This window comes from Styela clava, chromosome 7 (genome assembly GCF_964204865.1).
Source record: "Styela clava chromosome 7, kaStyClav1.hap1.2, whole genome shotgun sequence".
NCBI lineage: Eukaryota > Metazoa > Chordata > Ascidiacea > Stolidobranchia > Styelidae > Styela > Styela clava.
Window position 1 is genome coordinate 6173880 of NC_135256.1, and position 12241 is coordinate 6186120.

Below are 12241 nucleotides of genomic sequence, written 5' to 3' on the forward strand. Positions count from 1 at the left end.
GGCCCTTCCAGTCACCACTAGAGTATGCCAGTGAGCCACTAAAAAATAATGTATTTCTATTGTTCTGCTCTATCTGTTAGTTCTCTATTTTTTATTTTTTTGCTCATCTAAAGGCGTTGTGTACCTGATGACGGAGCAATATGTCCTTCACAACTTCCGTCATTCCCATATTATTCAGGAACCTTAATATTGATTTTTTTTTGATTGCTCTAGTGACAAATAAAATAACTCCGACTTCTGAGGTTCTGCATTTTGATTGAGAGAAGGCGTCAGATTATTGAATAAAGGAGAAATACTTTCGAGGCGAGTCTGCGAGTTGGCAGCACAGCACGGTGATGACGGAGGGATATATTCATCCTTGTGTCCTTCACAACTTCCGTAATTCCCATTTTATTCAGGAACTTTAATGTTGAATTTTTTTTGATTGCTGAAGTAAAATAAATCCGACTTCCGAGGTTCTGCATTTTGATTGAAAGCTTCCGATTTTCGAATAAATGGAAAAATATTTTCGAGGCGAGCTGGCAGCACTTGGGTTAACCTATGTTGTGAGGTCTAGTCAATGTGTTAGCAATAATACTGTAGTACCGGTATGGCAATACGGTACCGGTACCGGTATGGCGTGTTGCGCAAGTTTTAAACTTTGACAGTTTGATCATACAGTCGTATGTTTTAATGCAGCTTTACTTATGTTGTATAGTGTCAATTTATGAATATCTAGACACTTTGTTCCGGTGATGTTATATCTGTACCGGTATGTGTTTGTATCCTCATTCAGCCATTGTTTTCTTTCTTCAGTTGTTGAGATGACAGAATGAAGTGAAATTAAAAAGATATATAACCAGTACCGGTACTAATACCCCATTTCTGCATTTCAGCTAGCCAAAGTGTACGGTAATACTAGTTAAGTAAAAAAGCCAGAAAAGTATATTTTTTTGTATTATTAGATTTCTGGATTTATCAATTTCTGTTGTTTAAAATACAATTTTTGGCTGTCTTCCTAGTTCCTAGAACTGCAAAACTGGGATATAATAATTAATATTTTGAATCATGGATCCTGAAGATCTTTCGATCTATGAACAGGTATTTATTATCAATTTGGTAACTTTGGTTTTGTGTAAAAAATTTCTATTAGAAAAATTGAAATAGTTTCTGCAAAATAAAATAACTGAGTTGCATATTAAAAATCACAATACTGTAAGAAAATAAAATTAATATATATGGTAAGAATCTGGGTATAATAATTACAGAATTAGGGAGCAATTTTATTTTCATTTCAAGAAATATTTTCTATAACACGAACTGTAAGTCACCGAAATTATCCATTTTTCAATGACTGCTTATAACTGTATACTGTAATAACTTCAAACTTCTCATATGCTGCATTAATGTTGTTATTGTCCAATGTTGCATTACTATTATAAAAAAAACTTATTATAATTGATCTATGTGATGAGTTAAGAGCTGAAAGGGATGTCAATATTTAGAACTCTTTCCACTTTTTACCAAAACTTGCATGCAATTCTGTAATTCCACCATTCTGAAATAGTTTAATAATATTGAATCTGTTATATTTTTGTCAGTCTGGCATTGAATCAGAGCTGTATCCATCAGAAGAACAATCTGTTGGACCAAATAAAGTTCAGGAATTGATAGAAAATAACAAATCCATGCAAAACACTTTGAGGTATGTTTTTCTCATCTCGAAAAGTCAAAATGTCTTTGCGTTACATACTTTATGCTAATTGTTCTGAGCGGTAGGCTATACAGACGTTTCGGCCACTGTGGCTGGATCTATACGCTTGGAATGCCGGATAGTTCTTTAAAAGCACTGGGCTGAAAAGGTCGAAGCTATATCGAAGTCGCTGTTTACCTTGTTCTCCACAATTGAGTGTACTATGCTTGAATAGTAATAAGATTGGTCATTTTGTTATATTATGTTCAAGTTATTAATAATGCCACTTCCTAAATGAACTTTTTATCATCTAGTTTAGATGAGAGAAAGCAATGTGCATAATAAGATCAGAAGTTGTTTTAAATTACTTTGTTAAAGAAATAACATTTCATTTCACACAATCATGATGTCATTTGTTTAATTTTCTAAATCACCAGTGTCATTAGCAGTGTGACACTATTACCGGTATATTAAAAAAACACTACTTGTTATGATAACTAATGAGGTGTTCGATAGTCGCCATCGTCACCCTGATTTCACATTTTGGCCCACTACGGTAAACAGTTGCATGCAATTCAATGTTATTTTTTATTATGTTATACATAATTCTTATTATTGCAGGGAAACATCCTACAGCTTCACACGAAAATATAATCAATTGTTAGAATTCTATAAAAGAATTAAATTGTCTTCTCAACATATTAGGCAGCATCATGAGGTTTGTATAAGCTTTAGATAATGCTGCACCATGACATTATAATTCTTGCTGCTTTTTTAGAGTTCGGTGAAATGTCAGATAATTATTGTATTATTTGCATCAAGTCTCTATTCAAATGGTAATTACTAGCTGTGGTTCAGTGCTACAATCTCTCCTGTGTTTTGTAAACTAACTTAGAGATCATTTTTTTTTATTCCACATTTGAAGTTCACATGACCTTTAAGAAGAATAAAGTATGACATATCAATATTTGTCAATATTTAATGATGTTTGAGCTTTCGATTTTCATTTGTGAAAAGCAAGGCTGTGTAATCGGACAAGTTAAGGTCATAAAGATATAAATGTATTCGAGTTTCTTTGGCATAATATTGCTATCCACCGCTTTCTATTGTTTCAGCTTTCCCAGGCCAAGATCAATGATCAACAAAAAGAAATTGCTTTTCTCAAAGCTGATAAAATAAGTTTGAAAGAAGAATTAAGGCGAAATAAATTAACAAGAGAATTGGGAGGATTGAATATGTAAGTTATCTGATAAAAATGTTCTTATGCCTATTATTTTGTTCCCGGGGTTGTCTGTATAATTTTTTTTCAACAAACTTTAAAATAAAGGGTTAAATTATATATAATGCAAAGATGAGTGGAAATAAATATGGTGATTGAATGATTTTGTCACAAAAGTTTTTCAAATGATTCGAAACTAATCAAATTTTAGGAATATAAAATTGTTTTTGCACCTACGTTCATATTATTTCAATGGGTTGCTTGGGTCTAGATTTTAGCATTTTTTTTAGCATTACAAAAAGATCATGTTATCTTCTTAACAATTTCTTGGTAGAGGTATTTCGACTCCATAATCAGCATAACAGGCGATAAAATGATTGATAAAAACAAATAAATATAAACTGATTATGAAATCAGGAAAGCAAACAAAACATTAAATAAGATTTAAGGTGTACAGAATATACGATAAGATAGAATGTTTTGCCAAGAATTGGTACGTGTTCACTCACCTAAAATTATTACATTAATTCACACACGCTCACACACTCACGGTAGAAGCCTGTAATCCCATTTCATTTCAATAATTCGAGTCACTCAATTCTTTGAAAAATGGTGACTTGTGGGAATGACCCAAACACTGATTTGCATATAAGAGGGATCATCCCACAATGTTTAAACTTTCTCATTTTAGTTTTATGTCACGTTATCGCTGCACTTTACATCTATAATGTAATGTAATGTGGTGAGACAGCGTCAAAGACAGTAGATTCCAAACTCTAAAATTTCAATTTTTTTTATATTAGATATTTGAACCTCGGGTGTCGCTGCTCGATAACCAGCTTTGGTTCCCCGCGACTTCCATTCCCCGGTAAAAATGTGTAATTGTCATTTTCTCATAATTTGTGTTCAATTGTTGTTGATATTACTGGTTGAAAAAACTAAACTTGACTTGACTAATGTAGTATCGGTTACCGGCTGTTAAAGCTCAGTTTACTTGTTTTTAGCAACGAAACTACGGAAATGAATGGAGGAGGAGACGTTGAAGAAGAAAATATTAAAGAAGAATACGATGATGCAGTTAATGCTCTCACTCATCAATTAAAGGTTGTAGGAATATAGGCTTGTAATTATAGATGTCTAAGATGAATTGGATGCCCATGCATCTGAAACAAATATCTTGTTATATATTACCATACCTGACATAAGCTGGTATCTGGTTACTGATGCATCTGAAGCAAATATATTGTTAAACATTCCCCTACCTATCATAGACTGGTATCTGCTTGAGAGGCTGTGGATGTGCTTAGGGCCTATCAGCTTTTCTCTCCCTCGGATAAATTTGGAAAAATTTTTCACATCCCAGTTTGAATACATTAAAAATTATTCATATTCACTATTTTTGTCCTGATTTTGGAATTAATTTTGAGAGTTTGACAATCAGACAAAAACAGGCCTAATTTCGATTCTGAAATTAGAAAATCAATTAGTCATATTAATCCCACATTTATTGAGTAATGATGCCTTCCCATTTTCAAAAGAGTGCATATCATATTTACTTTATGATTACTCTGAAGATAAATCACAGTATTGTAACAATTTTTTTATTTAATAATGCTCTTTTCACTTATTTGCTTTTTGAATGTAAAATGATTTTAAAATGATATTTTAGAAAGCAGATGAAGAGAAAGAAAAAATGAGGGAAGATTTTCAAGATAAAGCTGCAATTTGGAAAGAACAATGGGATGTGAGTTATTGAAAGTGTTCAGGTCAAATGCTAGTCAGAGCCCAAATATTTGATGAAAAGTCAAAACACATGTAAACTCAAGGGTACTCCTGTAGTGTGTATACCAAGTTAGGGTTAGGCCATAATTTTATTTGGATTTTCCTTACTTTAGTTCTATTACGAGTTTGGGGCTGTCTGTCTCTGTTAGCAAAGTGAATATACCCACTGCCCATAGTTTTCAGTCCCTTTACACAACTTGATGTAAGGCAGATGAATAAAATTAGTCACCCACATATTGGTACACATACTTCTGGAGCTCCAAACTTTTGGGCATAGGTTTACTGCTATTATATATATTTTGTCATTTATGTCTGTTTTCCAGCTTCGAGAACAGACTTTCACAGAACAGTACCAACAGGCAATCAAACAAGTTGGATATCAGTTGAATGCTAGGTGAGTAGTCTCTATAATAGCCATATGTTTTACAGTGCTCAATATGACCTTATGAATTACTTGAATCAGAGCGAAATACAGCAAATAGCCCAAGACAGGAAAGTAGCTTGAAACAGAGAAAAATGATAAATAATGAGCTACTGTATTTTGGAAAAAGTAAAATTTGCCCACCGATAATTCATTATTACTGTTGAGATGGTGGGCATGAAATTTGAGGACGAGATTTTGATGCCAATGTTTCCACCATCAGGCCATCAGATCCAGTTGCTTCATTGTTTGAAAAGCTGCATTTTCAGACAGTAATTAGGACTACTTATTTTGTCTGAAGTCATTTCTTTTTTTTGCTCTTGGATATTTATGAAAAGTCTATTGTGCACTACTTATTTTGTCTCAAGTCTTCCCTTGTTGTTGCTCGTATGAAAAATCTATTGAAGCATCAGTAATAACTTTGCTATATCTGCTTGTTTTATATTACAGAGTGGAAGAAGTGAAAATGGAACAGAATGCATTGGTTCTTGAAAAAGAGGTGAATTTTCACTAATTTCTGTTTGAATTACTTACGAACATAGACTTGGGAGTCAAATTTTGTGAAAGCTCAATACACAAAAGAGCATATATGGATGTGAAGGTCCCCAAGCACTGGCAACAGTACCTTTGTGACACTGTAATCTGGTGTTTGATCATTTGAAAGCTTCATATCAAAATTGAAAGCCTTAGCTGATCAGTGGACACCGCAATTGGCGAAAAGATAGCGCACTGGTATAGCAAAACGGTGGCGCAATATACCGTACATAGAAATACTGATACTCCCGTAGTGTGTGTACCAGGCTAGGGCTTTATTTTATTTCAATTTTCCATATTTTGGTTCTACTACAAGTTCGGGGACTGTCTGTGTTAACCAAGTGAATATACCCCCTGCACATAGATTTCAGTCCCTTCACACAACTTGATGTAAATTAGGAAAACAAAGTTAGTTACCTCCAGATTGGTACACACACTTCTGGAGCGCCATAATATTACTGTGGTTTATGCAGACTCTCTTATTATCTTAAGATTATCAATAAGGTTCCCGTAATGTTGAAATAAAATTTATTTTCAGAGAGATAATCTCACACTAAAGACTCAAGTTACCCAACTTATTGCTGAACTGAAGGATAATGAAAAGTCAATGTCCAATAAAGATTCTGTGATTTTGAAATATCGCTCGGAGTAAGTTGTTGTTTTTGGTATTTTACCAGGGTTTTTCAGTCAGGATAAATTTAACCATGCCCAGGGAGATGGAATCTCAACCATATGGCTAACCACACGCCTTCTACTCCATATCAGGTATGGGATTAGTCAGTTACTTGTTTCAGATGCATGGACTTGATGGCGGAAGAAGCCTTCCACCCGGAACAATGCCCTGTAGGAGTGAGTAGTCACTGGTATCTTGTGATATGTGAGTAGTTACTGTCGTTGGACGGTTCCTGCTTATTTTTCAAAGTGGTTTTCGTTAACAGGTATTTGGACTAGAGGCTGTAGTTTGCCAGTTGTCCTATTGTGCACCCAAAATAAATATCAAATTTCAATCCTTCTTATTGTAAATTTAAATTTTTCAGTTTTGAAAGCAAAGAAAGCAGAGTTTATCAACTGAGCAAAGATCTTGAATCATTGAAAGACCAAAAGAGGGCGCTCAGTGTGAGTTGTTAATTTGTATAATTTAGTTTATTAACATCGTTCAACAAGGCCAACCTGACATATAGCAGTGCTTTTAGAAGAACTGATTTTGTCGGATTTTAAATACCAAACCCAACCTATCAAACCACCACCTATCAAACCACTATTTAATTCCATGTGAAATGACAACTGTAACGACGATTTCTTTTGTATCGATTTTGAAAGTGAGTCATACCTAGTGCCATTCAACATTATTAAGTTGAATTCCATATTTCTATGAAATAAATAATGGTAGCTGAAATTATTCCTTCAATTTATATTTCTTCATTCAATTCTTGTAAAATAGGATAATTTTATTTCTATCAATTTATGTCTTTAAACAGTTATTTGATAATATCTGAAAGAACTGCCGAAGCTATTTGGAAGTTTGGATGTATAGATCGGCAGCCTTTTTCAAAATATTGTCAGGCCTCTGTGGTGCCCTAATATTTGATAAAGTTACTTGGTTTTATTCCTGTACTGGTACATATTAGTGACCACTTGTCGAGAGCCTCATTTACAGAGCAGGGGTTTCAACTTTTTAAACTCTTATCAATATGAAAGATCCTCCTGTTAAAATGCTCTATTTCTGACGATTCCAATTTCTATAGGTACAACTTTTAACGCTTTTTGGTAACTTTTGGTAAAAATGACTTCTAATTTTTTTTTTTTTTTTTTTAATATTACAGGAAGAAATGATCAGATGGAAGCAGCAATTTGAAGATATGAAACAACAGAAAGATGAAAAAGAGAAAAGTTTGGATGAACTGTTTGAGGAATATAATAAAGAGAGAGAACTTAAACAACAACTGGAACAGCAGTTATTAAATGAGGTTGGAACTAGTTTTTGCAATAATTTGATTGACTTTGTCAGGTGGGATAGCCTTGCGGTTGCGGAGGACTGATGGTGGAGGAATCCGTAATCGATCAGCGGTTACATGAACCACCATACGGTGGCACAGAGACCATCAATCATCTCGCACATAAATATCTCGCATGGGATTCGAACATCGAACTCTCGCAGGGTAATCAGAGGTGCGATGGTGAGCGTATTCCTAACGCTTAGCACAATGCGCAACTTCGCTGAGCGTTAGACCTAACTGTGTTATCAACAATGGTTACACATCTTGGTTCTAATTTCATTCATACCCAACACCTTGCCCAAGGTGTTGCCAGAAGATTCCAATTTTTCCAAAAATAGCAATACCTTACATATCCTTCAATATCAATGCTGCTTGCACCATGCCCTGTTTAGAGAAAAAAAGTGTGAGTAATCGTCGCCAGCTTGCTCAATGCAGTCATAAGGGTTGTGCGTTTCCGAATACCAGATGATTCCAGCATCTAGAATTTTTTTTTAATCGAATCTCAAAAACTTGAAAGATATGTAATGGTATTTGTCTTTCTTACTGTAACGGATCCTCCAAGCACATGAATTACTGTAATTAAAATCCATCACTGAGAAAGTTTGCTGAGTGATCACATACAATAAGAAAAAGGTTTCATAGTAAACTCACTAGGAAGAAACAAGTTACATGTCGGAATCACATTTTAAAAGAGGGCTACAATAAAAAATTGAGGTAATCACACCGACCTTCGACGGACAAAAAAGGAGATGATGGTAATTCGAAATTTTCGTCTAAATCGATTCGAAATGCCCATTGGCGGCAGTCTATCCGCATTATTCAAACGACTTCTCATTTTGTTCGGTTTCACACAAGAATATTTGGCGCTCCAGAAGTATGTGCACCAAGATAGCGGACACCGGGACGTAGTATGTGTACCACGTTAGAGTTAGGCCATAATTTTATTTCAATTTCCTATATTTTAGATCTATTATGAGTTCGGGGACTAGCCACGTGACTCCTGTGATATTTGTACCTGAAATATAGCCTAACCCTAATCTGGTACACCTACTACATTCCGGTGTGCCATCTCGGTTCACATATTTCTGGAGTGCCGAATATTTTATATTTTTGAAAAACTAGACTTTTACTTTTCAGCAATCTGGATTACAGTCTGAGAAGCTTGACAAAGCCTATGCTCAATACTTATGTGCTGAAGAATCTTTGAAACGAAAAAACGAAGAAATTACGACATTGAAGAAGAGGATGGATGAATCTGAATCACAAATAAGTGTTTATAGGCAGCAGGTTTGATTTTCATCTTTTAAGTTTTATAATCTGAGTATGCTTGGCGGACTTGCTTGTTGTTGGTCAACATTGGATGTTAAATATGTTATGTCCTCCACAGAGGAGGTAAAAAAACGTGCCGATCATTTTACTCCATACAGTGTGTTAAAATAATACATGAATGTTAAAATTAAGGCAATGCGTGTCGCCTGTTCAAGTCAAACCGGGATAAATTCTGATTAAAAGTCTGTGAAGTGTGAGATTGAGATATTTACAACATAGATATGACAACGTCATAGAGGAAAAATTTAAAACGAACCAACTCGTTGTTTAAATATCCAATTTTTTTGGAGTTTTGGGCTACAGCGCCGGTTCTCAACCAGTGGGTCAGGATTCTTCTGCCACTGAAACATTTTCAGATGGACCAAACACCTATTGAATATTGATAAACTTTGATTGCAGTAGCAATGAAAAATGAAGTGTTTCTTTGAGAAAATAATTTTTGGTTTTCTTGTAGTTTTTCCTTGCATGAGAAAGTTAATGAGTCAACAGAGTTTTTAGAGCCACGAAAGAAAAAGGTTGAGGGCCATGGGGCTACAGTTTCTGAGCATTTGTGACGTAATGTTCCAATGAAATTTTGTTGCTTCATGTATAAAAACTATTCAATATAAACCTTCCAGGCCTCCATTTATGAAAGAGACTTTGTGATGGAAAGAGAAGCTCGACAGAAATCACACAGTGAGTGTGAACACCTGAAAGGAGTGGTCGGCCAGGTAAAAGTTTTCTTGATCTACTATTGAATTACCAGAGTTTGAATATTGGGTACTCTCACAGTATGTGAACCAAGATGGCGGTCACCGGGACGTAGCATGTGTACCAGGTTAGGGTTAGGTCATAAATGTATTCCAGTTTTCTTTATTTTAGTTCTATTACGAGTTCAGGGACTAGCCAAGTGACTCCCGTAGTATTTGTACCCGAAATTATGGTGGAAACACTAACCTAGTACACATACATGGTTCCAGTGTCCGCCATCTTGGTTCACATACTACAGGAGTACCTGAAGCTTGATAATCTTCGAGTTAAGAAATGAGATTTGAAAATGGAAGTGAACTAACTATACATCTCTCTAATTTTTTTCAATCATGAGGCAATTGTTAATTCCATAGCCCTGGATTCTATTAATAGCTTCTGCTCTTAATCTTTTCACTTTTTGTTGAATTAGTCTTGAAATAAGTATTTTCTTTTCCAGTATCAGATAGAAATGCAAAGAATGAAGACCGAACTTGTGCGACTGCAGGAAAGGAATTACTCTCACAATCAACCAAGACAGCCTTATGGGTCTTGACGTGTGATTATCAACACAGTTTCAAAATCAAATGGGAAATGAGAATAATATATTATTATTTCCCTGACAATGTGGATTGTATTGTTTCAAGTCATGTGTAATTCTTTGTTCCAAGGATAAACGTATATAAATGGTTCTGAATTTGCCTGTGATTGTCTGCGATTTTCCGATCAGTACTCTATATCAGGGCTACTCAACTGGCTGACCGGACCTTTCGAGTATTTGATTCGGACCGCACCCAATTCTTTATTTTGGATCATTAGCCCCACTTTTAAAGTTTCAGTTTATAAAATAACTTTTATTGCTTTGAATATATATGAAAAGAACTATAACACCATAATAAACAATCTTGGTTAGCAGGAAGTGCGCGTTTACGTGGGCCAAAATTTAATTTCTGGAAACACCGGACTCAAAAGTTCTGAAGTTTTATATGCAGATCTTCCGTAAAAAGAATTGAGTAGCCCTGCTCTATATCACGGTTTCCGAAACTGGGGGTTCGTGATGACTGAACAGGCAACTCGCAACGAATCAATCAGTTGTGCTATAAAAGGAAACTTCATCTATCACATTATTGTCGTTTGTGTTCTAAATGAAACACTTCCCTGTTGGTTGAGCACAGAAATCGATACGGCAGAGGATGGGGGTCTGCCAAAAGTCAGATTCACAAATAGGGGTCCTCGGCTCAAAAAGTTTGAAAACTGCTGCCTTATATAATTAAATTGAAAGCCTGTGGTGTTGCTTTGTGCAAAAATGTTAGAAAACAATATTTCAGCAAATAAATATTATTTTTTCCCTTATTGCTATGCATTGCTTTTTCCTATTTCTAAATATATCAGTTTAATCGTGACTTTGACAGCTTCACAGGTCTGGTAGTGAAATATAAAAAAGTTGTTCATTGTACAATGACAAATCTGAGATAAACGTCTGTGATGATGGAAAAATAAAATTCACACTTATAAAACTGATTCTCCTACATCCTTCTATGCTACTCAATTCTTGGGAATTCTGTTGAACTACCGCACTTCATAATTTCAAGAATGAATTTAATGCCCAGAAATTTTGAAATGAAGGCTTTCATTAGAGTGTATATGTGTAGTTTTTTGCCAACTGCTGCATTGTGAAATGCAAAAAATTATAAACAAAATAAATTTATTTTACTTATTTTTTTCGTGTTTTCTTTTCCTATTTTACTTTGCTCTTTTATATATTTTGTATTGATCATATATAGCATAAAGATAATGCTTTTTAGTGTGGGACTATTTCATTGGACGTAAATGTCGAGTGACTGGTACAAATGTTTCAAAAATGCCATCAAATTGGGGATGTAAAAGTTAACAGCACTGGCGATTCAAAGTATTGATAAACAAGGAAATTGATGTGCTTGCCAGATTTTAGAGTTTTGGGCAAATTGTCTTTCAAATTCAATTTTGTGAACTATCCTATCGCATGAATATATTTTACTGCCTGATTTGAGAATCTTATTCAAACTGCTATACAGTGACAAAAATGACATTAACATTGAAAAGATAGCTCTAATCTGTCCCTAACAGAGGTCTTGTACACAATTCTTTAATTTTAAAATTTCCTTTTTCATTCTAATTATTTTGAAGTACTTTTAATTCTGTAATATAATAAATTTTGTAATACAATTGTTTGTGATATTGGAACTAATTCAATTGTGTTATTTGCAGAGATATATCGTAAATATCTGGTACAAAACTATTACCGTAATAGAAAAAGCTTTGTGGGACTTCATAGTCAACTAACTATGAGGGTTAGAAACAAGATTTCTATCGCACCGCTGATAACCTTGTAAAGACTTCCAGGTGTCAAATTCAGTGCAGGTGGTTGTATACGCGAGAAAGCTGGGACTTGTCTGCTACACTGCAGGGGTGGTTACCGTAGTCGCTGATCTTTTATGGCTTTTTCAGCCACCCATCACCAACGCTCTAATGGTTAGCTATTCCAAAATCCTTTTTTCGGTTAGCTCTGAAGAGCCTGGGTT

At 34.7% G+C, this 12241-nt stretch overlaps 1 protein-coding gene across 2 annotated transcripts; it reads left to right on the forward strand.

The window, feature by feature from the left end:
- Nucleotides 1–626: 626 nt before the first annotated feature.
- On the forward strand, nt 627–11885 carry LOC120327861 (uncharacterized). Of its 2 annotated transcripts, XR_013477330.1 has the most exons (15): nt 627–1080; nt 1581–1684; nt 2294–2390; nt 2788–2909; nt 3896–3995; nt 4561–4635; nt 4997–5067; nt 5545–5593; nt 6167–6276; nt 6666–6744; nt 7452–7595; nt 8763–8912; nt 9572–9664; nt 10141–10348; nt 10379–11885. XR_013477330.1 is itself a non-coding variant. In XM_078114552.1 (14 exons), the coding sequence occupies exons 1-14, from the start codon at nt 1048–1050 to the stop codon at nt 10234–10236; spliced, it is 1323 nt and encodes a 440-aa protein (XP_077970678.1). In that variant the 5' UTR covers nt 627–1047; the 3' UTR covers nt 10237–11885. The 2 variants fall into 2 exon arrangements, 1 of the variants encoding a protein (XP_077970678.1); XM_078114552.1 differs by having other exon boundaries at nt 10141–11885.
- The last annotated feature ends 356 nt before the right edge of the window (nt 11886–12241 follow it).